The sequence below is a fragment of the Clupea harengus genome, chromosome 9 (genome assembly GCF_900700415.2).
Source record: "Clupea harengus chromosome 9, Ch_v2.0.2, whole genome shotgun sequence".
NCBI classification, from domain to species: Eukaryota; Metazoa; Chordata; class Actinopteri; order Clupeiformes; family Clupeidae; genus Clupea; species Clupea harengus.
Window position 1 is genome coordinate 24,190,025 of NC_045160.1, and position 26,841 is coordinate 24,216,865.

The following is a 26,841-nucleotide window of genomic DNA, read 5'->3' on the forward strand; positions in this document are numbered from 1 at the left end:
AACACAAACAACAAACACATTATTCCAGATGTGCCCTTAGGAAGAAATGTTTTGAGCACCATAGAAAAGTTTCAGAAGAAAGCCATTTCATTAATCATAAGTAATATCATACTATATGTATAAGTATACTGACATTACCCCTCCCTCCTGCAGGGCAAGTGGACGGGATTGGTTCCTTAGGTTTGTGACGTATGAAATCCAGGTTGTCTGTTTCTGTGTTTTTGAGACGTTGGTGTTGTCGGTACACTGCAGTTCCGAGGTGGAAATACTCAGTCATGGCGTTGACTGCTTATTTTGCTCATGGTCTGTTGTGTATCATATAAAATAAAACACCATTTAGACATGTAAACAAGGTGACATTTTTTTACTTAAAATTATTAAATGGAATCTCTATATCTTGTCTTTCATGCACCAGGCACACTTTACGCAGACCACCTCAACAATATAACAAACCGTTTTATACAAATAATTCAATCTCATTAAATCTCATTTGTGGCACAGCAAACACTATCTTGGAGAGGTCTTTTTCAGAACGTCTGAAACAGCAGGAATGAGACGAGGGGCATAGTCCCAAAGCCGCTCGTCCTGAATGAGTTTGTCATCGGTGACATCCTGACGCCAGGGGGCTCTGATGTGGTACATCCGGGCCACATCACGGTCCACGCGGACCCCTTCGCTGTCCGCCCATAGAAGGCCGTGCACGGTTGTGCGGTACACCATCCGGGGGTTCACGATCACCTTGAAGTTGTTGAAGGCATTTGGGTCATTTGGCTCGCGCCACACGTGATCCAGGATGTCCACGCCGGCGACCCCGAGCCACTCCGTCGGCCGCTGCGCTGCGTTCCTCCCGCTCACCGTGTTCCGGAACACGTGGTTCTCAAACTCGAAGCTGATGTAGCGGCCATACTGCTGTTCCAGCAGTGGCAGCAGTTCCGTCCAGGTGTCCACCGTGAGCGGCACGATGATCTCGTCCAGGTCCTGCAGCACCACGTACTGGGTCTGGTACATGAAGCGGTACACACAGTCGTTCAGCGCCGCAATTTGCCCAAAGTAGTGCAGGTCCCCGGGAGAGACCGAATGCTGCCAGCCTCGTGACACGTTAATATACTCGGTTATGGGCCAGGGGATGATCTCAACAAAGCCAGCCTGAACATAGTAATCCAGCACTCTCTGAGTGGCCGCATTGCAGCTGGACTTGTAGATGGCCACGTGCTGGGCTCCTAGCAATCTGAACATCTCCAGGGTCTGCACCAACTGCATGACGTTGGTGTAGTCGTACATCACCGAGATGCAGACGGTAAACTGGTAAGGGAAGGACTCCTGGCGTTCCTGTTGGTTACGAATGGGGAGAACGGGAGGTTTTTGGCCCCTAAGGGGCCCTGTGTAAATTGCAATGTGAGAGGGCATCGAGCAATTTTCAGGGACTGAGCACAAGATGTCCGCCGTGCCGTAGTCAAACCCAAAGTGGTCAGAGTGGATCTCATCCATGGCGTTGCTATTTTGGAGTTCTTCATCACAGCAAAACATGCAGGAATAGCTAGGCTTCTCCTCGCGTTTCACAATAGCAATTGTGCGAATTAGAGAGTGTTCCGACCGATGCTCCATATATGATGACACTAAGTAAGTCCTGGAGTCACTGACGTGGACCAGAGGGTTTGTCACCTCTAGGTGACCACACGGTGTCTTTGCAGTCCTCCCACTTGGATAAGGAGGTGTTAGTCTGGCTCCCAGTTGTCCATCCCCTCCCAGGCAGAGGAAGCAAAAGAGTAGAAATGTCAGCACAGACGCCCCCACAAGTTTGCACATGTGTTTGAGGCCATGGTTGGATGTTGGGGACATCAGTGGGTCCTTACTCTTTATTATTGCGTCTGGGAAATATAAAGCCAAGCAAAGGAACAAATATCAACAGAGAGTCAAGCCTCAAACAGAATTATCATCAAACTGAATTATGATAGCAAAAGCTTGAGCATTTATTATTATTATTATTATTATTATTATTATTATTATTATCATTAATAATATTATTGGTGCTACTAGTAGTGGTAGTAGTAATAGCAGTAGTAGTGGTGGTAGTAGTATTAGTACTCCCCCCCCCCCCGAGGCTACACACTCATCCTCGCAACTACTGCAAAAACATATACACTGTTAGCCCCAATTTCTTATCAAGTCTACTGTACGTAAACAATTTAATTACAGTGCACTTAAAACAATTAAGTTTTATGACATTACTACTAAATGTTAAGTATATTCTACTAAGTGTGATGACATTACTACAAGTTTCTAAGTATATTCTACCAATTTGTAGATATAGTCGAATGTGTGAATGACTTTAAGTGAAATGGCTTTAAATTACTGAGTTTTTTTCACTTAAAGAATTTAAGTTCATGACATTACTACTAAATGTTAAGTATATTCTACTAAGTGTGATGACATTACTACAAGTTTCTAAGTATATTCTACCAATTTGTAGATATAGTCGAATGTGTGAATAACTTTAAGTGAAGTGGCTTTAAATTACTGAGTTTTTTTCACTTAAAGAATTTAAGTTTATGACATTACTACTAAATGTTAAGTATATTCTACTAAGTGTGATGACATTACTACAAAATTCTAAGTACTTTGTTGATATAGTCGAATGAGTAAACATAAGTGTTAACTTAAGTTAAAGGGCTTTCAATTACTGAGTTTTATTCACTTAAAGAATTTAAGTTTTATGATATTACTACCAAATGTTAAGTATATTCTCCTAAGTGTGAGGACATTACTAAAAAATTCTAAGTATATTCTACTACTTTGTAGATAAAGTCGAATGAGTGAATAACCTAAGTGTTAACTTAAGTTAAGCGGCTTTCAATTACTGAGTTTTAGTCATGACCAGAGTGCATTGTGGGAATGTGAATGCTCTTGACAGCTGAAAAGCATTAAGTAAATTAAGTCTGTAATTAATTTGGCAAAAAAACAAACTACAAATCAGCCGTGGTTATAGTCCAGGCAAAATAGCGTTTTACGACAGACTAATTGTAAAAGAATTTTTTTCAGCATAGATCATTTCTATGAGGTGTCCAGAACAACATACTAAAAGTCCTAAGAAATCCTAGTTGAGGAAATATGTCTAATTCTCATCAATCTGAGATGTGTGCTAATAATGCATGGCAAAAATACACCTCAAAAATGTAATTTTTTTCCTTTACTCCTATCAAAATGAAACTTTACACAATGAAAGTACCCATGAAAAGTAAAACAATTTGTATTACAAGTTTCTTTTGAAATTAATTTGTATATGCAAATGAGCTATACACTAATCGAATATGCCCAAAATACATCCAAATAGGCTTATTTTTTTCCTTTACTCCTACCACAATAAAACTTTACATAGTAAAAGTATACATGAAAAGTAACTTTTTTTGTATTACAAGTTTCTTTTGAAATTATTTTGAATATGCACATGAGCTCCACACTTATTGAATATGTCAATAGGCAGAAACACCTTCATATGTATGACAAATACATCGGCCCAATCTTCATCCAATCATCCTACTGCCAATGGGAGATGGCAATGCTGCTTTTAGACTGGCCTCTAACCTGAAAACTGCCTGGCTTGGTAGTACCTGCCAGGGGTATGGTGTTTCTGCCTATGCAATTAGGACATATTCAATAAGTGTGATGCTCATGTGCATATTTAAATTCATTTAAAAAGAAACTTGTAATACAAAAAAAGTTACTTTTCATGTATACTTTTACTATGTAAAGTTTTATTGTGGTAGGAGTAAAGGAAAAAAATAAGCCTATTTGGATGTATTTTGGGCATATTCGATTAGTGTATCTCATTTGCATATTAAAATTAATTTTCAAAGAAACTTGTAATACAAAACATTTTACTTTTCATGGGTACTTTCATTGTGTAAAGTTTCATTTTGATAGGAGTAAAGGAAAAAAAATACATTTTTGAGGTGTATTTTTGCCATGCATTATTAGCACACATCTCAGATTGATGAGAATTAAACATATTTCCTCAACTAGGATTTCTTAGGACTTTTAGTATGTTGTTCTGGACACCTCATAGAAATGATCTATGCTGAAAAAAAATATTTTACAATTAATTCTATTATTGGCTCCAAAAAGGGTTAATTTGCCTGGCCTATTAACCCACTGTGGTCACAACTTGAATGCGGAGCATGTTTAATTGAATCGCTCCTCTTGTTTTTTTTACAATGTTTTGGAAGTGCAAGTACTGTCCTCATAGCTGTGAAAAGAGAGCACAGCTATTTAAACATTATAGACTAAAACATGGAAGTTAAGCAAGAACAGAGCCTTTTCCATGTTTATATCAGGAATGTCTGTGTGCGTTCAGGTTATGCTTAATTTGGGGAAATGCAAGCTGCCACAAGATGCAAGCTTGCGAGTAGGTGCTAACTGGTTGCAATAATAAAAAAAACGTTTATTTTTCTATTTATTTTTTACGTTTTTGTATTTTTGGTTTTCTAAAAAGTGTTGACATAAAAGTGAAATAAAAAACTTGTAATTAAGTGCATTGAACTTACACACTTAAGTGTAGTAATTATGCAAAGCGATTTTTTTAGCGATTTTATTTTAAGTGTAATGAACTTCGGAATGAAGTGCATTGAACTTAATGCTTTAAGTTTAATCACTATGCAAAGCAGTTGATATTGCAAAAGATTTTAAGTTAAATGTACTCAAGTTTTCATTACACATTACTTGATGTTTTTAAGGCAACCACTTTCCTCATTTTTTTTAAGTAAACTCAACTTATCTGGGCTTAGTGTATTGCAATAGATTTTAAGTTGAATCAACTTGGAATTTTAATGTTCATTGAACTTAATGCTTTAAGTGTAGTCACTATGCAAAGCAGTTGATATTGCAATAGATTTTAAGTTAAATGTACTCAAGTTTTCATTAGACATTACTCGATGTTTTTAAGGCAACCACTTTCCTCAAATTTTTTAAGTAAACTCAACTTATTGGGGCTTACAGTGTACGCAACATATTGAACGTGTTGCAGTGGTCATCTGCCAGTTGGGCGTTGCTGTTGTATCCTGCTACTCAGGATATAGGGTTCTGCAGGTGTTAGATTGGGTAGGCTAGGTTGTTGGGTATGAGTACTTGCATGTGACAGTGAGAGAACAGGCCGCTGTGGAAAGTCCCCAACCAATAGCACAAGGAAATAGCAGAACTAACAGATGTATGCTAAACCGTTATTAAAAAAGCAACCATGATCATGTCTTTTATTTAGACCGTGTGATTCGGGCAAATGCACTAAAATAAGCGTGTTTGGCAAGGTTCCTGGAACGGCTTGCAGGGATCGTGCAGGAATAACTGCAGGCAGGAGTCAGGCAGGATCCATGCACGCAACCCCCCCCCCCCCCCCTGTATTCCCTCCAAACGGAGAAGGGAAGGAGGTAGGATCATTTTGCTGGCCCTGTGATGAATGCTGAAAATTGACTGGTTGGTTGATTGATTGACTTATTGATTGATTTTTATTGATTGATTTTTGACTTATTGATTGATTTTTAAGATGATTTCATACTGTGTTATGGATATTAATTTGGCTGCCACATACATACATCTATGTATATACTTATCTTGTCCATAGTGTATTCATTGTACTTATATCATACCTCTTAACTTACTCTGTATATAACATTACTACCACCTTTTCATTTCATTTTTCTCATTTTCATTTAATTTACTACCATCACTTATATACTTACACCTGCACTTTACATATACTTATCATATCTGCACTACCTACTTCTATTGCTGCTATTCTTCTATCAATACTGTTCATACTCCATATACTATTCCTTGCTGTACATATCTTATTTATTTACATATTCCACTTTACATATGCACATACTCTAAACTTTTACTGCTTTTTTTGGACTTCATCAACCTTTCCACACACACACACACACACACACACCTGAGCTTGAGCTACTATTCTGGCTACTGCGACATGCGTGTCACATGTGTCTTACAGTTCTTTATGACAATTGTATGCATACATGGCTTGACGTTTAGGTGCTCTATATGGAATAGCAAGCATGCACAGTACATTTCGGTTTAAAAATTTCGCAAGATAAGTTATGCCACAGGGCCAATATGGCTCAAGCCATGCCACTGACGTGAATGACATAACCACAGTTTTTTTTTTTTTTTTAAACAGGTCTTGCATTAGGCCTTGGCTACTGAGCATGAAAATATGCTCAAATAACTCCCTTTCCAGCCCTCTTTTAGAACTATTGTATCCGGCTCGCAGTATTCACTCTTACTTGCTCACACATTCAGTAGCCTACCCGTCAACAAGGCTATACTTTCGTAAACAACTATAATTGCTATACTTTCTAACTCTTCTGGTAGGCCTATCTTTTTTTCGAGTAGGGAGATCTGAAAGGCCGAGGCACGCTGAGTTAAACTTGGTGGTGTATTCATATTGCATTGTATCGGCTGACCCGTCATTATGAGAAGACATTGGGCTAGACCACCAGCAATCTTCAGCGGCCACGGGAGTAATGACCAACTGCCATGGGAGTAATGACCAGCAATGAACCAGCTCCAGTGGGATGCAGTCTTTCTTTATCAGCATTTACACTTGTAGCATAGGCTACACATCAGCTCACAAATTCTGTTACGGTTCCGGCTTTGCTGAAAACGCTGTAGGTGTCCTCACTTGACTCCTCACACATTCCGTTGCACTACATCAACAGGTTGTCACAGAAATATCGCGCATCGCCACAGTGTTACAGCTATAATTTTATTTTTTTACTTTAAACAAAATGAATTTCTAATTACGGCAGGATGAACGAAATTGGCCCACTATTGTAACAGTATTGAGAAATTCCATACCTAGTATTAGAAATGTTACAATTATCAAATAGGCTACGCTCAGTTCTTCATAAAGCGCACAGGTTACACAACTACGTTTCTTCCGTAAAAAGCATTTTTTAGGCATTTTAAAAGCTTACATAACCAAGTGGACGTTGAATTGATGGAGAAGTAATGCCATACCTTTAATCTCCATCTGTTCTCCTGTTCACATGGCGAATTTCCCTGTTTGCGAAACCACATTTCTCACGAAGTCTCATGTAGACTAGTAGGCTATTGCAATTGGCGCCTCGACGGAGAGGCAAGCAGAAGTGAGAATTGGAGGAAATTTCCTGTTTTCCGCGAATTGTTTGTCAGACTTAAAGGACAAATGCACCATAGTCCACACAAGTCCATTACAATAATTTGCAATGCTCTCTAATGACAAACAAGCCAAGCACGGTTCTTAAGCAAGTGATAAAGTTTACTGAAAGTGCCCCAAGAGATGACATGCACACAGCTTCATCGTCCATCAACTTCGAGGGTTCTGCCCCCGTGGGTGTGTTTCTCTATATCCATTAGACAGCCGCGCTACCCGCCACTGTCTCAGTCACTGCTGTTGTAACATGCCATGTTGTACGCACTCTAAACAACATTACAGAACTTGAATTAAATAAAAAGAAAATACATTTCTAAGCAGATTTGCATTATCTGAAGGAAATACCAGTGCAGGCAAAGCACAAGTAAAACATGTAAAATAAATATAAAGTAAAAGATCCAAGGCATGTAGAGAGAAATTATGGTTGTTATGGTGCTTGCTATGTCTACTACTACTATTACTACATCAACTACTACATCAACACAAGTTATTACACCAGTGGCGGTTCTAGACAATTTTTACTAGGGCGGCCAAGGAGGGGCCAGTGTTTAACCAGAGGGGCACATAAAAATCGCAACAAATGATATTTAAAGATTATAAACTTTATTTTACTTTAAAAACATATAGACATTTATTTGTGAGTGCAGGTGCAAGAGAGTTAGGGCCATACAAAATGAAAAATACACAACAGGGTGCAAATACAGGGCGTCAATTCAATAAACAAAATACAGATAAATAAAAATATAGGTACAGCAACAGAATACGGCGGTTGTGCTGTCTGGCAAAACGGTCCACAAATAAATCAAGATCCAGAGCCTTGGCCCTTCTGGACTCTATGCTCAGGACACCAAGGCACTGAGTCTCTCATCAGTAGTGGTGGATCGCAGGAAGGTTTTTTTTTATCAGTTTCAGTGTAGAGAAACTGCATTCGCAAGAGGCTGAGCTTACAGGAAGGGTTACAGCAATCTTGCACAGTCTAAAGAGCTCAAAGAAAACCTCCCTGTATGGCTCCATAAAACAAACCAGCTCAACTGTACTGCTGCATGGCCTTTTAACTTCACCACTCTGTACCTTTCTGTCCAAAACTCAGGTAGAACGTCCATTTAGACTAATGGTTTAAGTCCAGCCATTTCTCTCAACCTGGTGAACTTCGCCTGTGATAAGCCTTTGGTTAGCATGTCAGCAATCATGTCTTCAGTTTTGCAGTACTTCAGTTCCACTGCTCCACTTGCAATTTGCTCTCGAACGAAATGATGCTTGATGTCAATGTGCTTTGCACGTCCATGAAACTGCGGATTCTTGGCCATGCAGATAGCTGACTGATTGTCTTCAAAGATAACTGTTGCTCCAGCAGGACTGTTTTTCAGATCTGACAGCAGTTGTCGCATCCAGACTGCCTCTTGTGCAGCACTGGCTAGTGCCATGTACTCAGACTCTGCTGTAGACAAAGCAACACATGGCTGCTTCTTACTCTTCCAGCTTACTGCTGCGCCACTCATCTTGAACATGTACCCAGACATGGATCTTCTGTCGTCGAGGTCTCCTGCCCAATCTGCATCAGAGTATCCAATGCACTCTTCCTCTAGAGTGTCCATAATATTAAGTAGGGCTAGAAATCGGCATGCCCATCGTGTGTCGCTTAAACGTTGCAGCTCTCTTGTTCTGCCATACATTTCTATTTGGAGAGACAGCCATTTTGGGTGCACATATGAGGCAGAGGTAAAAATATAAAGACTCTGTAACAAAGAAAAAAACTCCTCTGTTTTTGGGACACTTTTGACTACATCAACTAACACTAAATTGAGACAATGTGCACTACAATGGATGTAGAAGCCAAATTGAGCCTGTTCTCTGATCCTTGTCTGAACCCCTGAATGCTTACCGCTCATAACAGCAGCGCCATCGTACGCTTGGCCTACAAGGTTATTTTTGTAGTTCAGGCCATAACGTTCCAGTAAGTGCACTATTTTCCCAGTGAGCCCTGCTGCATCTAACCTCTCTGCAGATTCAAAATGGAGAAAACTCTCCTTAATGGCCACATTGTAATAGTACCTGAGTGTGAAAGAAATCTGCTCTTTTTTTTAAACATCCTTTGTCTCATCAGCCATAATACTTAAAACCTCACTGTTTTTCACTTCTTCTATGATTTCAGACCGAACCATTTCTGCCAAACAACCCAAAACCTCATTCTGGATGATCATGCTTGTGTACTTTGCATTGTGAATGGAAGTTAATCTTCTCTTAACAAGTGGGTCGTGGTTAGCAACTGTGCTAAGAATTTATCTAAAGTTTCCTTTGTTATTGGACTCTTCAGATTCATCATGTCCTCTTTGTGCTATGTTTTGTGTAGCTGTAAGTAACAGCACTTCCCCAACTGTTTTAATGTATGCCCGATTTCCTTGTACTTGTTTAGTGTGTTCTTTGTCAAGGAGATTTGCTAGTGTTGCATCAGTTTTAACAGCTCTTTGATAATCCCTCCATGCTATCATTGCACACTTGCGTCGATCAGACTTTGCATGTACTGAAAACCCTGCATCTTTCATATTTGCTTTTTTCCAGTTTCTAAAACCAGGTGTCTGGGGCATTTGGTGTGCTAAAATGTCTACATGCATAGCAATATGTACAGTCCATCATGACAGAATACTCCAGCCATGGATTAATTTTATACCAGTTTGGCCTGAAGCTCCGTCTTCTGTCCCCCATCAAAGTGGTTGGGAATATATTCAAATTGGGCTGTACTGGTACATCATTCTTGGACTTGCTGATATCTGTAGAAAGATGTACAGTAAACATAGGGCGCAACTACAACATGTCTTTACTTATGCATGTACGTATATCTGCATGTATTTCAAAATGTAGGCCAAGTATTTACTTTTAAAAAAAGAAACAGGGGCAAAAAAGGACGTGATATCCCTTCCTCGTTTCATGATAACTATTAGAAGAAAAAAAACTTAGGGGCATAATAATAATAATAAATGCTCAAGCTTTTGCTATCATAATTCAGTTTGATGATAATTCAGTTTGAGGCTTGACTCTCTGTTGATATTTGTTCCTTTGCTTGGCTTTATATTTCCCAGACGCAACAATAAAGAGTAAGGACCCACTGATGTCCCCAACATCCAACCATGGCCTCAAACACATGTGCAAACTTGTGGGGGCGTCTGTGCTGACATTTCTACTCTTTTGCTTCCTCTGCCTGGGAGGGGATGGACAACTGGGAGCCAGACTAGCACCTCCTTATCCAAGTGGGAGGACTGGGCCTCCTCGTGCAAAGACACCGTGTGGTCACCTAGAGGTGACAAACCCTCTGGTCCACGTCAGTGACTCCAGGACTTACTTAGTATCATCATATATGGAGCATCGGTTGGAACACTCTCTAATTCGCACAATTGCTATTGTGAAACGCGAGGAGAAGCCTAGCTATTCCTGCATGTTTTGCTGTGATGAAGAACTTCAAAATAGCAGCGCCAGGTATGAGATACACTCTGACCACTTCGGGTTTGACTACGGCACGGCGGACATCTTGTGCTCAGTCCCTGAAAATTGCTCGATGCCCTCTCACATTGCAATTTACACGGGGCCCCTTAGGGGCCAAAAACCTGTTCTCCCCATTCGTAACCAACAGGAACGCCAGGAGTCCTTCCCTTACCAGTTTACCGTCTGCATCTCGGTGATGTACGACTACACCAACGTCATGCAGTTGGTGCAGACCCTGGAGATGTTCAGATTGCTAGGAGCCCAGCACGTGGCCATCTACAAGTCCAGCTGCAATGCAGCCACTCAGAGAGTGCTGGATTACTATGTTCAGGCTGGCTTTGTTGAGATCATCCCCTGGCCCATAACTGAGTATATTAACATGTCACGAGGCTGGCAGCATTCGGTCTCTCCCGGGGACCTGCACTACTTTGGGCAAATTGCGGCGCTGAACGACTGTGTGTACCGCTTCATGTACCAGACCCAGTACGTTGTGCTGTCGGACCTGGACGAGATCATCGTGCCGCTCACGGTGGACACCTGGACGGAACTGCTGCCACTGCTGGAACAGCGGTACGGCCGCCACGTCAGCTTCGAGTTTGAGAACCACGTGTTCCGGAACACGGTGAGCGGGAGGAACGCAGCGCAGCGGCCGACGGAGTGGCTCGGGGTCGCTGGCGTGGACATCCTGGATCACGTGTGGCGCGAGCCAAACAACCCAAATGCCTTCAACAACTTCAAGGTGATCGTGAACCCCCGGATGGTGTACCGCACAACCGTGCATGGCCTTCTATGGGCGGACAGCGAAGGGGTCCGCGTGGACCGTGATGTGGCCCGGATGTACCATATCAAACCTGAGGTCACCGATGATGTCACCGATGACAAACTCATTCAGGACGAGCGGCTTTGGGACTATGCCCCTCGTCTCGTTCCTGCTGTTTCAGACGTTCTGAAAAAGACCTCTCCAAGATAGTGTTTGCTGTGCCACAAATGAGATTTAATTATGTATTTTTTATAATCAAAGTGTTTTGGGGTTTTTCATGTGAGAAAAACACAACATACATCTCACATTTAACATCTCATTCACATTCTACACTATATCAGGGCAATAAAGACAGAAAAAAAATACACAATTAATATAAATAAATAAAATAAAATAGAAAAAAGGGGGTGTTAGCTAATATCGAATAATACTTGAAAATAGTTAATTATGGGGCACTAGTCAGTTGAAATTGTATAAAATGTAGGAAGTGAGACCAGACATGGTAGAATGTACCCCTACCATCATTCAATCTTGCAATAAGATCTTCAAAGGAGGCTTTATCCGTCATTAGCTTCAGCCAGTCTGTAAAACTAGGCATTATTTGGCTCTTCCAGTGTCTAGGACAATTCTTACTGCAGTGATAAACCCAGCTGGTGCCAGGGCAGACTCTGCTTTAGACACTTCTGGTGGTAGAAGGGACCTATCTCCAAGCAGACACAGTTGTGGAGACTCTGGTAATGCTGTAGTTAACCACTCTCCAATTGTTTTAATGATTTGTTTCCAAAAAGGAAAAACTAGAGGGCTATCCCATAAAAGATGGAGGTAGGAACCTGTGGCTTTCATATGCCTTTCTTGCCATTCCACAGAAATTCTCTGATTATTTAGTTGTACTGTTTAAAGTCTGGAACAGTTAGTAGCACCATCATTGATATGTAATTCACCTGAGGAGCACCCATCATCTTAATGGTGTTAACTTTCCCCCATAAGCTAAGGTTGATCAGTTTCCACTTATCCAGGTTATCCTTTATACGCTGAAGCAATGGGTAAAAAAATGTGCCTGTACCATGTCATTAATAGTTGGAGTAAGCCGAATCCCAAGATATTGCATACCTGAATCTATCCACTTGAACTGAAGTGTATTATTAATTGTTTCCATAATTTCCATATCGTATGGAATTGTTGTTGCTGGTTAACTCTAAAATCCTAACTTGCCTGGCCTCTGCAAATATGTAGAGTGCACCATTGGTGTTTCCAGCTTTGTAAGCAATAAGCATCAGGCGGTCTTTTTCACTTAAAGTTTCATTGTTTAAAGTACACCAAGTTCCTGCACTGTTGAATCCTACTACAGCTCCGAGTGACTGTGACCACCAACTGCCCCAGATCCCCTGCAGGAGGCACTGAGAACAACCGCCTTGGCACGGACTAGGCCCTCACTACCCCATTCCCCGGCCCTCTCTTCACCACCATTAGAGACTCTTCTTTTTAAACTATTTATTAAAACTATTTTTTTTTAAGCCTGAGTCCTGACATCTCTTTGGGGTGGGGATACGGTTTGCTCCTCAGTCAGAGTGACAATCTAGAGTAAGGGGAGGCCCCAGCGCCCCCACCTGTGACAATAAGCATCAGGAGTTACACGTAAAACACTTCAAAAATACTCGAAAACTAGCGATAGCTAACTAGCAGTAACGTTACTGGCATTGATCTTTCTGATTATGATCTGACTGTATGTTTTTATTTTTTCTTGGTCACGGGATACAGTTCTTGCAGTTTTCGCTATATTCAAGGCAAGTTGCTAGGCAGATTTCATGGGGCACATCTGAAAGTGCCCCATCTCCCAATGTTAACTTTGGCCTGTGTGGTTCACGTGCCTTGGTGTTTCCATGGTAACAGTCTGAAGCTTGCGCCGCTGCCCCACAGAGCAGAGAGGGACAGGAGAGAGCAGCATTTCACAGAGCAAGCACACCGACAGAAACACACACGAATCAAATTACTCCAAAACAGGACTATAATGCTTGTGAGTCAAGTTTATTCACACACACATTCACAAACACATTCACGCTACTTTGCATATTAAATACAATAAGATATATTTTGCCACAAAGCACAGATGTATGCAGATGTCCCACGTGCCCCTAATGTAGAAACGCCACTGTGTCTACTACTACTATTACTACAACAACAACTACTACTACTACTTGTCTACGTACTGTCTATAGAATGTCCAGTTTATTTAATCTCATCTGTGTGTGCGAGTTCATACTAGCGCTGCCCAAGCAGATTAAGCAAGCATGTCAGAACAGCACTTAGAACAGCACTGTGTTTATGTACGCAAAAAGCTCTTGGTGTACGCAAAAAGTATTGGATTTTACAACAATTCTACAAAAACTATGACTAAAGCAGGTTCATTAAGACAAGCAATTTGTTCTATAGTGTTTTGCCACGTTAATCTGTTTGACCACCATAATTTAACGACAAAGTAGAAAAACTCCAGGAGTAAACAGCACAGTTCTACTAAGCACACAATGGACTTTTTTTCTCTGAGTGGAGGAATTTAGAGAGATAGTGGAGGTTGTGGGGGTAGTTCATGCAGCTCTCTGGAGCCTGGCGTCTAACATGGTTGACAGAGATTAGAGGAAAGAGACACAGAGGCGAGAACACCCAGTTCAGTCCTCCCTTGAGTACACTAGTTTTATAACCTCTATGAGGAGCAAGCCCGCAGATAAGAGATTACAGTTTCAGGTTCAGGTTTCATTATTGAATTGAAAGCCTTTATTGTATACATTTGGAGGTTTTACTCTGTGGGGCTGTTACCCAAAGCTGAAGTACAGGATTGAATACTGGCAGTAACTGGCAGAGAGATAGTGTGCTGTGGTCTAAAGTGAAAGTAAATGTTAATGTCAGTTGTAGATCAGTAGACAATGGAACATGCATAGAATTATGGTAAACAAAAGAGTCCAGAGACATACCTTGCAACGTCCACACACCAAACCATTTTCAGCTGGCCAAAGCAGAAAGGTTTCTTAAAGGCCTTAATTATTTCATTAATGAATGTAAAGTATTACCCCACACTTCTGTATGTGGCAAACAGTGATGGAAAAAAGTCTTAAAGAGTAAACTTGCTCCCTGCCATTGGCCAGTCAGTCTCAGAGGGGAACCTTTGTTTCCCTCCTGGAAATTAGTCACATTTTCAGCAAGTATTTTTAATACTCAGAATCAGAATCTTCTGACACCAGTTCACAAGGGCCTCAGTTTCAGTCTGACAAACAGTTTCATCTTCCTGTTTTTTTATCCTTGTGGGTTAATCATCCCTTAGTGTGCTAGTGTGTTATCTATGTGAATGTGAAAAAAATGCGGAAGTGAAAAAAAGAGCGAAGGAATGTACTTTGAACGAAACTAAGGTTAGGTGGAGTGGTGTCTTGTTGCCATAATAATAATTAAGACCTTTGTCAGGTTTTTAATGGCACACACGACACACTGGAACACATATATGGAGGCGACACAGGACACACACACACACACAGACGCTGGTAAGCCTGAGATCGCGGTGAATTTAGTTTCTGCTTTTTCCCATCCTGGACTGTCCTTCCTCAAGGACCCCCCAGGAGCAGTGGGCAGCTTGTAGCGCCCGGGGACCAAGTGAAGTGAACTGTCCATCTTTGGTCAGGGATGGACATGTGTTCTGTTATTTTGCATGTTGGGGTTCTTACTGGAGGAAACCCCTTGTGAACACGGGGAGAACATGCAAACTCCACACAGAAGGGCCCGGGAGATAGCCCACTTGAGCACTGTTCACTCTGGGGAGGACCTGCCCCCCAGAGCCAACAGCGCCCCATGTGGGAATCGAACCCATGACCTTCTTGCTGTGAGGCGGCAGTGCAAGCAGTGCAAGCAACTGAGCCACCGTGCCACCATGGTGTCCACTCAGACTTTTAATGAATTGTTTATGTCTCCGGGAAGAATAGAAGAGGAAAGAAACACACCTAGGCTGTGTGCGTGTGCGTGTGCGTGTGCGTGTGCGTGTTCAAACTGGAAGAGTAATTAACATGCAGCATGTCTTTTTTTTTCTTTTTTTTATTTTACAAATAAATATGTAAAAGCGGTTATTTGTAGGTTCCAGGTGTTTCCACTGACATTTCTCTGCTGTTTTACATGTACTTCCTGGGCTGGTTTCATGTAAGCAGCTGTGCAACTATTTAAAGAAGTTATACTTGAAAATATTGAGAAGATTCGTTGTATCTAAACAAACAAAAATCCATGCAAACAACCTCCTCCCATGTAAACCTCCTTTCTCTCTTTCCTTTCCCATCCTGAAAGAAGGATGCAGTGACCACAGCATTGTGACTTCAGAGTGCAAAGTAGTATGACTGTCAGTCACAATTCATAAAAAGTCAAACAGAAATGTGGGTGGGCTCATTTAAAAAAATAAATAAATAAACAACTAGGCTACAGGTGCAATCGAAAGCTTTTGTTGCCAAATATGAAAATCCTTCAAGACTTAAGATGATAATATGACTCTGAAGGCATTATTAAACATTGTTCCCCAGTTTGACTGTACTCATTACCCTCCTTGTTTGCCTTGCAGGAAGGGGGGGGGGTACTAGTCCTCATGCTGGGGGAGAGGCTGTGGTCTACATTAGACAACGTCTTTAAATGAGAAACACATCTGAAGGTTTTAGAGAGATGTTATGATTTTTGTTCAGCAGAATATTCTTTATACAGTGCAAAGTCACACATTAGTGCGCAGAGAAGTGCTCTTTATTCACCAAAACAGTGTGTAGACAGATCAGTTCGACTTAAGTGACTTAAGAATATATGAATCAAGTGCCTTGTATTAATATATTCCTTGTATGAATCATGTGCTTATGAAAGCAGGAACATGGCTTTTCCGTGTTTCTGTGTGTGTGTGTGTAACTTAGATTATTAGGTGCCACTTAGTCTGCATATGTACAAGAGCATGTTTAGACCAGAGGTGATAAGAAGGGTCGAACTGTGCTTCTTCCGACCTTGTGCAAAACTTCCATCCTTTCCTCGGACGTCAGTAATCCACCACGTGGTTTTCCCTGCTGAACGCTAAACTTCTGTCTATATAAACCTTGTGCGATGTGTTTAATATTGCTTCACTTTCAGCCTTGTGCTGGGAGTGAGCCCGATTGCAATTGTTGTTTGTCTAATAAATATACTTATATGCAGCTCCGGAGTCCTGAGGTAAGGTGAATTTTCACCTAACAGGATGTGTACGCCGTTAAGTACAGAACTGATTATGAAGAGTGATAATAGAGTTTTGGATGTTGTCGGAGATATGTAGTGTTGGTGTGAATTTTGTGTATATGTAGTTGTCATTTCTGTTTAGTTTCGATTACATTTCCTCATGTTGGTATCTCATCACCCCAAATCCTTCAGTCACTGGACTGAAATGTCTTTGTTAGGGAAGTTCGGGTTATTAAAAATAGCAGTGTTGCATAACGTCTTCTGTGCTTGATTAATATGACCTAAAACCAAATCAGGTGTATTATCATTTTACTTATGTTTAGTTACACTGTCTGAGTGATGGAGGCTATCGCTTGGCACCTGAACAATTAAAACTATCGCACTACCGCCACAGGTTTATTCTCACTTGTTTTTTATTTGGTTTGGAAAGGTTTGGTCTGGGGCAGAAAGTGTGGCTTCCTCACGGGCCCAGAGGAAGCTTTTACTGTGGCGCTGTGCTGATGGCGGGCTTTTGTCTAAACACAGACCCAGTTGTCTAACAACAAGTCTGCAGGTTCTTCCAAAGAGGGGTGGACTAACCTCTGACACAGGAGAACAAGCAAACGTTAGATGACAGGGATGGCTGCGTGCCCAAGGGCACGATTGTTTATGTCTCCGGGAAGATTAGAAGAGGAAAGAAACACACCTAGGCTGTGTGTGTGTGTGTGTGTGTGTGTGTGTGTGTTCAAACTGGAAGAGTAATTAACATGCAGCATGTCTTTTTTCCCTTTATTTTCTTTTACAAATAAATATGTAAAAGCGGTTGTTTGTAGGTTCCAGGTGTTTCCTTTGACATTTCTCTGCTGTTTTACATGTACTTCCTGGGCTGGTTTCATGTAAGCAGCTGCGCAACTATTTAAAGAAGTTATACTTGAAAATATTGAGAAGATTCGTTGTATCTAAACAAACAAAAATCCATGTAAACAAATGTAATCCTTCATGTAAACCTCCTCCCATGTAAACCTCATTTCTCTCTTTCCTTTCCCATAACCACAACAAAGATTCTTAACATTTCACATGAAGGCTATGTTAGTTTTGTGTTCATTGGCATTTGTTCTTATTATGCCTTATTATGCTTTGTTATGCTTTATTATGCAAATCTGATATTCCAGATGGTCCAAAATTCTTTAGGGAATCACATTTATATAAATATTAAATAAATAGAAAGTCACACTTATATTAGGGGATTTTCTTTCCAGATGTTTTTAGGGACGCTGGTACAATGGTAGGAGTGAGAGTGGTGTGAGTGACAGAGTGAGAGTGGTGTGAGTGACAGAGTGAGGTGACTTTAGTTGTGCAGGAATCAAAGCCCTCCACCCTAAGTAGGATAGGTGGAGGAGTCACTTCAATGAGATATCCTCGACACATTACACTTTTACATTTTGAGTGCATTTTGTTTTGTTTTAAAATAATTCAACCTTGTTGAAAAGTTATACAGAGACGAACCTCAAGACTCCTCGTAGTCACAGAGGACTCTTGCTTTGCACCCCACTCCAGACACACACACACACACACACACACACACACACACACACACACACACACACACACACACACACACACACACACACACACTCGCTTTCTCTGTTATAAATACTGCCCCGCCACTAGTGAAAGCACTGCCTCTCTCTTGAGGTCACTGACAGTGGGTGTTTTATCTTCTGGAGTGATGCCATGAAACGCATGAGCCAGTTAAACTGTTTATGTTAAGAAGACTCTTAGCTATATATTTATCGCCTTTGAAGAATCACAGAGCCCAGAGAAATATTTATAGGCTTTTTTTGTTTCAGACCTTCGATAAAATCTGACAGGCGACTGATTGATGTTCGACTACGGGTCCCTTTGGCCAGTGCAGAAGCAGAGGAGTAGTTTACTGGTGTGGGCTGTTTAATACAGGTTCATAAATTGGTTAGAAGAGTACTTTTGAGTGTTGGCTGCAAAACAAATAGTTTCAATGCGTTTTTAAACAAACTCTCTCTAAGAGTCTCTAAGACTCTGAGAGTTGGTGATAGTATCTGCCAAAGAATGTTCTGGAACAATATACAGAGTTATGCTGAGATGCTGAGTCTACAGATACAGCTTAATGGTCTAGAACATTCAGTGTCACCCTAACCTTGGCTAATTAGTGTGGAAGTCCAAGGTTTTGGCACCCTTGTGGATTAATCGGGGGCTTTCCAGTCCAGTTATGAGAGTCCTCTGCTGGACATGACATGCTACTACAGTTTAATGACAATAACATCTCTCTGGGCTTTTCATCCATTTCTCTTAAGCGTCTGTTTTTGTGACGGAGGACAGAGAGAGAATCAGAAACAAATGTTGTCACTGAAATGTAAGCAAGTAAGTAAGTAATATGTATTCATGAAGAACATAAAAAATAGAAGTTGTACCAACATATAGTTATTTTTTTCATATATAGCTGTGTTAATTCACTCTGTACATCTCTAAAGCAACCCTGATAGGCTGTGTTGTAAACCACAACTGACTTTCCTCTATACTTGTATATATTAGAATAGAAAACAATACATACAACGAAATTTGGAGCGCTGCTCCTGTTGGTGCGACGAGGGACAACATATAACACAACAACAACACACTGTATAACACAACAATAGTACAAATAGCTAAACAAATATATATATTAACAGTTCAACAAAGTGCGGTGACATATATTACACTTACTTCCCTGATGTGCTTTACAATAAATACAGTAACATTTTGTTTATACTCATGTATAAGGTGACTGAGATCGCATAAGTGACTTGCAGTCGAATAAAGTGATTAGTGTATTAATATTGCACAATGAAATTCTACGTTTAGTGTATGTCTGTGTTTAATGGGTCAAATTAGCCAGAAAGCGTTGAGAAAAGTCGTGCCGCTCATAATGCATACTCAACTTGAGCCTGCTAGTGGAGTACTTTTTGCACCCCATGCGAATAAAAAAAAAACTGTTTTTTTTTATATCTCGAAAAGTAACGGTTTTAGAGCTTAGAAACCTTCGTAGTGCATATATAAACATGCATATTCCGGTCATTTAGAGACCAAATTCAAGTGTCTATGACCTTCAGAAGCTGAGATACAGCTGCCCTTGACGCGCCCTAAAAGGGCGTGGCAAAATCTTGATGTTCGCTCGGGTTACTGTAAATGACAGCACCCTAGTTTTGTTCCTCATGGTCAAATTAGCCAGAAACCGTTGAAAAATGTCATGCCGCTCATACTCAACCTGCTAGGGCTGCTACTGGAGTACAGGGGAAACCACGTGGTGTATTTCGGACGTCAGAGGCAAGGATGGAAGTTTTGCACAAGGTCGGAAGAAGCACAGTGCGACCCTTCTTATCACTTCTGGTCTAAACATGCATTTGTACATATGCGAAGTGGCACCTAATAATCTAAGTTACACACACACACAGAAAAGCCATGTTCCTGCTTTCATAAGCACATGATTCATACAAGGAATATATTAATACAAGGCACTTGATTCATATATTCTTAAGTCATTAACAGTGCTTGGAAATTATCTTCATCCGTGTGGATAGTGCAAAAAGATCGTGTTCTTGTGCTTGTGTGGATAGTGCAAAGATAGTGTTCTTGTGCTTGTGTGTTTGTGGATAGTGCAAAGAGATGGTGCAGAATATATAAATGGTTAAGTCTGTGCAAGGGGCTAGTATAGCCAGTAAAGGGATGGACAGTGGGTTGATATATAATGAGATGAGATGAGATGAGAAGGGGAGGGCAGACTGAGGTAGACTCATGCAGGAAAGACCATCCCCCCTCCCATTCTGCGTGGCGTTGTAAAGCCGAATGGCTCTGGTGACAAAGGACCGATGAGCATGACAGTGACAGGAGTCTGCCACTGAATATGCTCCTCTGTCTGTTGAGAGTTCTGTGTAGTGGGTGGTGGACATTGTCCAAGATAGTCAGCAACCTACTCAGGGTCCTTCTCTCCGCCACTGTTGTGGGAGACAGTCCAGTTCAGTGCCAACAACAGCTCCCGCCTTCCTCACCAGCCTGTCCAGTCACCCCGCATCCCTCTTTTTTATGCTGCCTTCCCAGCACACCACAGAACAGGTAGTCAGTAGTGCAGTGTGTGACCCCTTCAATGTCCTCCCCAAAAGAGTCTTGCAGCACGCTCCAGTCCATTGACTCAAAGCAGTCCCTGAGGGCCTCCTCTGCCTCAGGAGACCAATTCCTGAAGGAGGTGGTTGGTTGTCTGCTCACTTTTGGTGTATATTTGGGTTGTAAGAAAACCAGATTGTGATCTGATTTCCCCAACGGAGGAAGTGGTGTGGCTTTGTATGCGTCCCTCATGTTAGCATACATTGGGTCAATTGTCCTGTCCTTCCGTGTTGGGCAGGACACACAAACTGTTGAAAAGCAGGCAGAGTTGAGTCCAGAGTAACATGATTAAAGTCCCCCCAAATTGCAATGAAGGCCTCAGGATGTTGAGTTTGGAGCCCAGCGATAACGGAGTAGATGGTGTCACACGCGATTTCGACCGTAGCTCGTGGAGGGATGTAAACGCAAACAACAATGGCGTGCGAGAATTCCCTGGGCATAAAATCGGTTGCCTCAGTCAGTGAAAAAAGACCGCCTGATGCTCATTGCTTACAAAGCTGAAAACACCAATGGTGCACTCTACATATTTGCAGAGGCCAGGAAAGTTAGGATTTTAGAGTTAACCAGCAACAACAATTCCATAAGATATGGAAATTATGGAAACCTTCTCGGAAATATCAGGCTACAAGATTAATTGGCATAAGTCTGAAGTAATGCCAGTATCTAGAACCTGTCTTCCAACAATTAATAATACACTTCAGTTCAAGTGGATAGATTCAGGTATGCAATATCTTGGGATTCGGCTTACTCCAACTATTAATGACATGGTACAGGCTAATTTTTACCCATTGCTTCAGCGTATAAAGGATAACCTGGATAAGTGGAAACTGATCAACCTTAGCTTATGGGGAAAAGTTAACACCATTAAGATGATGGGTGCTCCTCAGGTGAATTACATATCAATGATGGTGCTACTAACTGTTCCAGACTTTAAACAGTACAACTAAATAATCAGAGAATTTCTGTGGAATGGTAATAAAAGCATATGAAAGCCACAGGTTCCTACCTCCATCTTTTATGGGATAGCCCTCTAGTTTTTCCTTTTTGGAAACAAATCATTAAAACAATTGGAGAGTGGTTAACTACAGCATTACCAGAGTCTCCACTGTGTCTGCTTGGATAGGTCCCTTCTACCACCAGAAGTGTCTAAAGCAGAGTCTGCCCTGGCACCAGCTGTGTTTATCACTGCAGTAAGAATTGTCCTAGACACTGGAAGAGCCAAATAATGCCTAGTTTTACAGACTGGCTGAAGCTAATGACGGAAAAAGCCTCCTTTGAAGATCTTTTTGCAAGATTGAATGATGGTAGGGGTACATTCTACCATGTCTGGTCTCACTTCCTACATTTTATTCAATTTCAGCTGACTAGTGCCCCATAATTAACTATTTTCAAGTATTATTCAATCTTAACTAACACCCCCTTTTTTCTATTTTATTTATTTATTTCAATTGTGTATTTTTTGTCTGTCTTTATTGCCCTGATTGTTGTGTAGTGTGTGTATAGTGTAGTGAATGTGATGTTAAATGTGAGGTGTTTGTTGTATGTTTCTCACATGAAAAACCCCAAAACACTTTGATTGTAAAAGAAAACGAATTAAATCTCATTTGTGGCACAGCAAACACTATCTTGGAGAGGTCTTTTTCAGAACGTCTGAAACAGCAGGAATGAGACGAGGGGCATAATCCCAAAGCCGCTCGTCCTGAATGAGTTTGTCATCGGTGACATCATCGGTGACATCAGGTTTGATATGGTACATCCGGGCCACATCACGGTCCACGCGGACCCCTTTGCAGTCCGACCTTAGAAGGCCATGCACGGTTGTGCGGTACACCATCCGGGGGTTCACGATCACCTTGAAGTTTTTGAAGGCATTTGGGTTGTTTGGCTTGCGCCACACGTGATCCAGGATGTCCACGCCGGCGACCCCGAGCCACTCCGTCGGCCGATACGCTGCGTTCCTCCTGCTCACCGTGTTCCGGAACACGTGGTTCTCAAACTCGAAGCTGATGTGGCGGCCGTACTGCTGTTCCAGCAGTGGCAGCAGTTCCGTCCAGGTGTCCACCGTGAGCGGCACGATGATCTCGTCCAGGTCCTGCAGCACCACGTACTGCGTCTGGTACATGAAGCGGTACACACAGTCGTTCAGCGCCGCAATTTGCCCAAAGTATTGCAGGTCCCCGGGAGAGACTGAATGCCGCCAGCCTCGTGACACTTTAATATACTCGGTTATGGGCCAGGGGATGATCTCAACAAAGCCAGCCTGAACATAGTAATCCAGCACTCTCTGTGTGGCCGCATTGCAGCTGGACTTGTAGATGGCCACGTGTTGGGCTCCTAGCAATCTGAACATCTCCAGGGTCTGCACCAACTGCATGATGTTGGTGTAGTCGTACATCACCGAGATGCAGACGGTAAACTGGTAAGGGAAGGACTCCTGGTGTTCCTGTTGGTTACGAATGGGGAGAACAGGTTTTTGGCCCCTAAGGGGCCCTGTGTAAATTGCAATGTGTGAGGGCATCAAGCAATTTTCAGGGACTGAGCACAAGATGTCCGCCGTGCCGTAGTCAAACCCGAAGTGGTCAGAGTGGATCTCGTACCTGGCGCTGCTATTTTGAAGTTCTTCATGACAGCAAAACATGCAGGAATAGCTAGGCTTCTCCTCGCGTTTCACAATAGCAATTGTGCGAATTAGAGAGTGTTCCGACCGATGCTCCAAATATGATGACACTAAGTAAGTCCTGGAGTCACTGACGTGGACCAGAGGGTTTGTCACCTCTAGGTGACCACACCGTGTCTTTGCAGTCCTCCCACTTGGATAAGGAGGTGTTAGTCTGGCTCCCAGTTGTCCATCCCAGTTGAGGTAGCAAAAGAGAATGCCAGCACATACAGACACCCCCAACACAAGTTTGCACATGAGGTTGAGGCCATGGTTGGATGTTGGGGACATCAGTGGGTCCTTACTCTTTATTGTTGCGTCTGGGAAATATAAAGCCAACAAAAGGAACAAATATCAACAAAGAGTCAAGCCTCAAACAGAATTATCATCAAACAGAATTATGATAGCAAAAGCTTGAGCATTTATTATTATTATTATTATTATTAATAATAATAATAATAATAATAATATTAATATTATTGGTGCTACTAGTGGTTGTAGTAGTGGTAGTAGTACTAATAGTAGTAGTATTAGTGGTAGTAGTAGTAGTAGTAGTAGTAGTACTAGTAGTAGTGGTGGTATTTTGATCATTCTGATATAGCATAACACATTTTCCTTTTCTGTGAACACACTGCTTTGAGGGCATGGAAGGTAGAGGTTTCATTTGATTTGGTGTTGAGATACCATCGCCAGATCGACAGAATCGCAGAGTCTACCTTAAAGTGGATGATAATGAGATAGCAAAGAGGTGAGGTCATGCATATATATTAGTTGCTGTGCATTGACGAGACAATGACGAAACCACAGGCCCACACTCTGATTCCGACCATGCGAGTGAGCAAGGGCAGAATGGGACACATGATGAGCCAGGACCAAGGCCTGACACAGAAACCGGCACAGGCCAGACAACCAGAGCAGGAAGAAACGTGATACTGCCAACTCGACTGCAGGATTACATACTTTAGTACAGCTTGGCTGAGTAATATACAGCGATGTTGTCAGCTGTATGAGTTCATGGTTTATTTGCACTGTGTTAAATAATGTATTCAATGTTTACTTGAGGATAGGAATACTACATGGAATATGTTTGTGTACTTCTGTTTGGCTAAGAGGGGGGATGTAGTATATTGGGCTGTGTTGTGTTCTGACAGCCAATCACGTTGGACTAGGAAGTTCGGGTCCACTATTCTAGCTTTCATACATGTGGTAATCAGTTGCTACTGTACTCTATTAGTAAAGCTAATGATTTGCCTCTAAGCCATTGTGTATTCATTTCATGAGGCACGGAACATGATATAGTGGTCAGACAAAACCTTTGCCTTTCCAAACAGTTCATTATCTCCTGCGAGTTGAAGGGTACTGGGGTGTAAAGCATCAAAGACATGACAGGTTGCTCACATACTACTGAATCTTTGGGAAACACAACACAACATGATGGGAAACAATCGCAACATGTTTGGGTGGGCTATAGAATCTTTGACAACAATATTACCCAGACATCCTTGCTATTTTTCGATGGCAATATTACTTAATAAAAACGAGATTCGTTTCATTCAGCAAAAGACAAATGAGGCTAAATGAATTATTTGCTGTTGTTAAGACTGACTATTGTTAGAATGTCTATTGGGCAGGTGATAGGTCATAATTATGAAAAACGGACACCATAATTGAGAAATGTTTGCGAATTGATGGCACTGGATCATATACCTATTTTATCGATTTAATTCTCAAAGCGGGGGGCAAGTCAGTTCTCAATGTTAATGCAGATGATTTGGCCGATAATGTTGTCTCACTTCTACGATGACATTGAGGACGGGGCCCCCTTTCGACACGGGTCCTAGTGCAGCTGCACTCCCTGCACTCCCTATAGTTACGCCACTGGCCCGCTGTATTCCCTCTAACTGGCTCACACATTCAGTAGCCTAAACTTTAAGAAGGCTATACTTTCGCTGACAACTATAATTGCTATATTTTCTAACTCTTCTGGTAGGCCTATCTTTTTTTCGAGTATGGAGATCTGAAAGGCCGATGCCTTGCATTGTATCAGCCTGACCCGTCATTAAGAGAAGACATTGGGCTAGACCACCAGCAATCTTCAGCTGCCACGGGAGTAATGACCAACTGCCATGGGAGTAATGACCAGCAATGAGCCAGCTCCAGTGGGATGCAGTCTTTCTTTATCAGCATTTACACTTGTAGCATAGGCTACACATCAGCTCACAAATTCTGTTACGGTTCCGGCTTGGCTGAAAACGCTGTAGGTGTCCTCACTCGACTCCTCACACATTCCGTTGCACTACATCAACAGGTTGTCACAGCAATCTCGCGCATCGCCACAGTGTCACAGGTTTTTTTTTTTTTTTTTACTTTAAACCAAATTAATTTCTAATTACGGCAAGATGAACTAAATTGGCCCACTATTGTAACAGTATTGAGAAATTCCATAACTTAGAAATGTTACAAATATCAAATAGGCTACATATTAGCTCAGTTCTTCATAAAGCACACAGGCTACACAACTCAGTTTCTTCCGTAAAAAGCATTTTTTTAGGCATTTCAAATGTTAAAAGCTTACATAACGAAGTGGACGTTGAATTGATGGAGAAGTGATGCCATACCTTTAATCTCCATCTGTTCTCCTGTTCACATGGTTCACATTTCCCTGTTTGCAACACATTTCTCACGAAGTCTCATGTAGACTAGTAGGCTATTGCAATTGGCGCCTCGACGGAGAGTCAAGCAGAAGTGAGAATGGGAGGAAATTGTTTGTCAGACTTTAAGGACAAATGCACCATAGTCCACAGAAGTCCATTAAAAGAATTTGCAATGCTCTCTAATGACAAACAAGCCAAGCAGAGAGAGAATTTATGACTGTTATGGTGCTTGCTATGTCTACTACTACTATTACTACATCAACTACTCAGTGGCGATTTTAGCCTGAAATTTCTGGTGGGGCAATTTTGTATGACATCATGTCACCTCACAAAAATAGAGGTAGCTGATTATCATAAGCAGTAGGCCTATATAGACCAGTAAGCTATGCTATGATCTGCATTTTGAGTGCCAGCAGGGAGCAGAAATCCTATTTCAAATACATTTCACATGCTTCAGCGCTCAGCGCGACACCAAGAAATAGAAATTTGGCTGTTGTTTTCCTCTCAAAGAAAAGAAAATATCACTCAACTTACAGTCTCACATCTACAAGTGTTTGTGTTTGCAAAGACACACAGATTTTCCAGAGATAAATAAACAGAAAATGACGTACTAACCACACTAAAAACACCAAATCCCAGAGTCCTCCTGTGCCCCAGCACACTGCCCCTCGAGCATAAGCCTAATAGTGCTGATCAGAGCACCAATGGGAGCTGAGTTATCCTCGTCATGCTT

General features: G+C 41.6%; 3 protein-coding genes across 5 annotated transcripts; 1 reads left to right on the forward strand and 2 right to left on the reverse strand.

The window, feature by feature from the left end:
- Positions 1-347: 347 nt before the first annotated feature.
- Positions 348-7,870, reverse strand: LOC116221868. The gene is made up of 2 exons (XM_031573943.2): positions 7,027-7,870; positions 348-1,868 (listed from the first exon to the last, which is right to left on the reverse strand). The coding sequence occupies exons 1-2, from the start codon at positions 7,037-7,039 to the stop codon at positions 508-510; spliced, it is 1,374 nt and encodes a 457-aa protein (XP_031429803.1). The 5' UTR covers positions 7,040-7,870; the 3' UTR covers positions 348-507.
- LOC116221867 lies at positions 5,229-11,901 on the forward strand. 3 transcript variants are annotated; one of them, XM_031573941.2, is made up of 3 exons: positions 5,229-5,463; positions 9,354-9,449; positions 10,279-11,901. In XM_031573941.2, the coding sequence occupies exons 2-3, from the start codon at positions 9,425-9,427 to the stop codon at positions 11,646-11,648; spliced, it is 1,395 nt and encodes a 464-aa protein (XP_031429801.1). In that variant the 5' UTR covers positions 5,229-5,463; positions 9,354-9,424; the 3' UTR covers positions 11,649-11,901. The 3 variants fall into 3 exon arrangements, with proteins under 3 accessions (XP_031429801.1, XP_031429802.1, XP_031429800.1); XM_031573942.2 differs by lacking the exon at positions 9,354-9,449 and having other exon boundaries at positions 5,230-5,463; XM_031573940.2 differs by lacking the exon at positions 5,229-5,463 and having other exon boundaries at positions 8,266-9,449.
- Positions 11,902-22,218: 10,317 nt separating this feature from the next.
- On the reverse strand, positions 22,219-26,182 carry LOC116221869. Its single transcript, XM_031573949.2, has 2 exons — positions 26,073-26,182; positions 22,219-23,774 (listed from the first exon to the last, which is right to left on the reverse strand). Exons 1-2 carry the CDS (start codon positions 26,083-26,085, stop codon positions 22,420-22,422), a joined length of 1,368 nt encoding a protein of 455 aa, XP_031429809.1. The 5' UTR covers positions 26,086-26,182; the 3' UTR covers positions 22,219-22,419.
- Between the last annotated feature and the right edge of the window lie 659 nt (positions 26,183-26,841).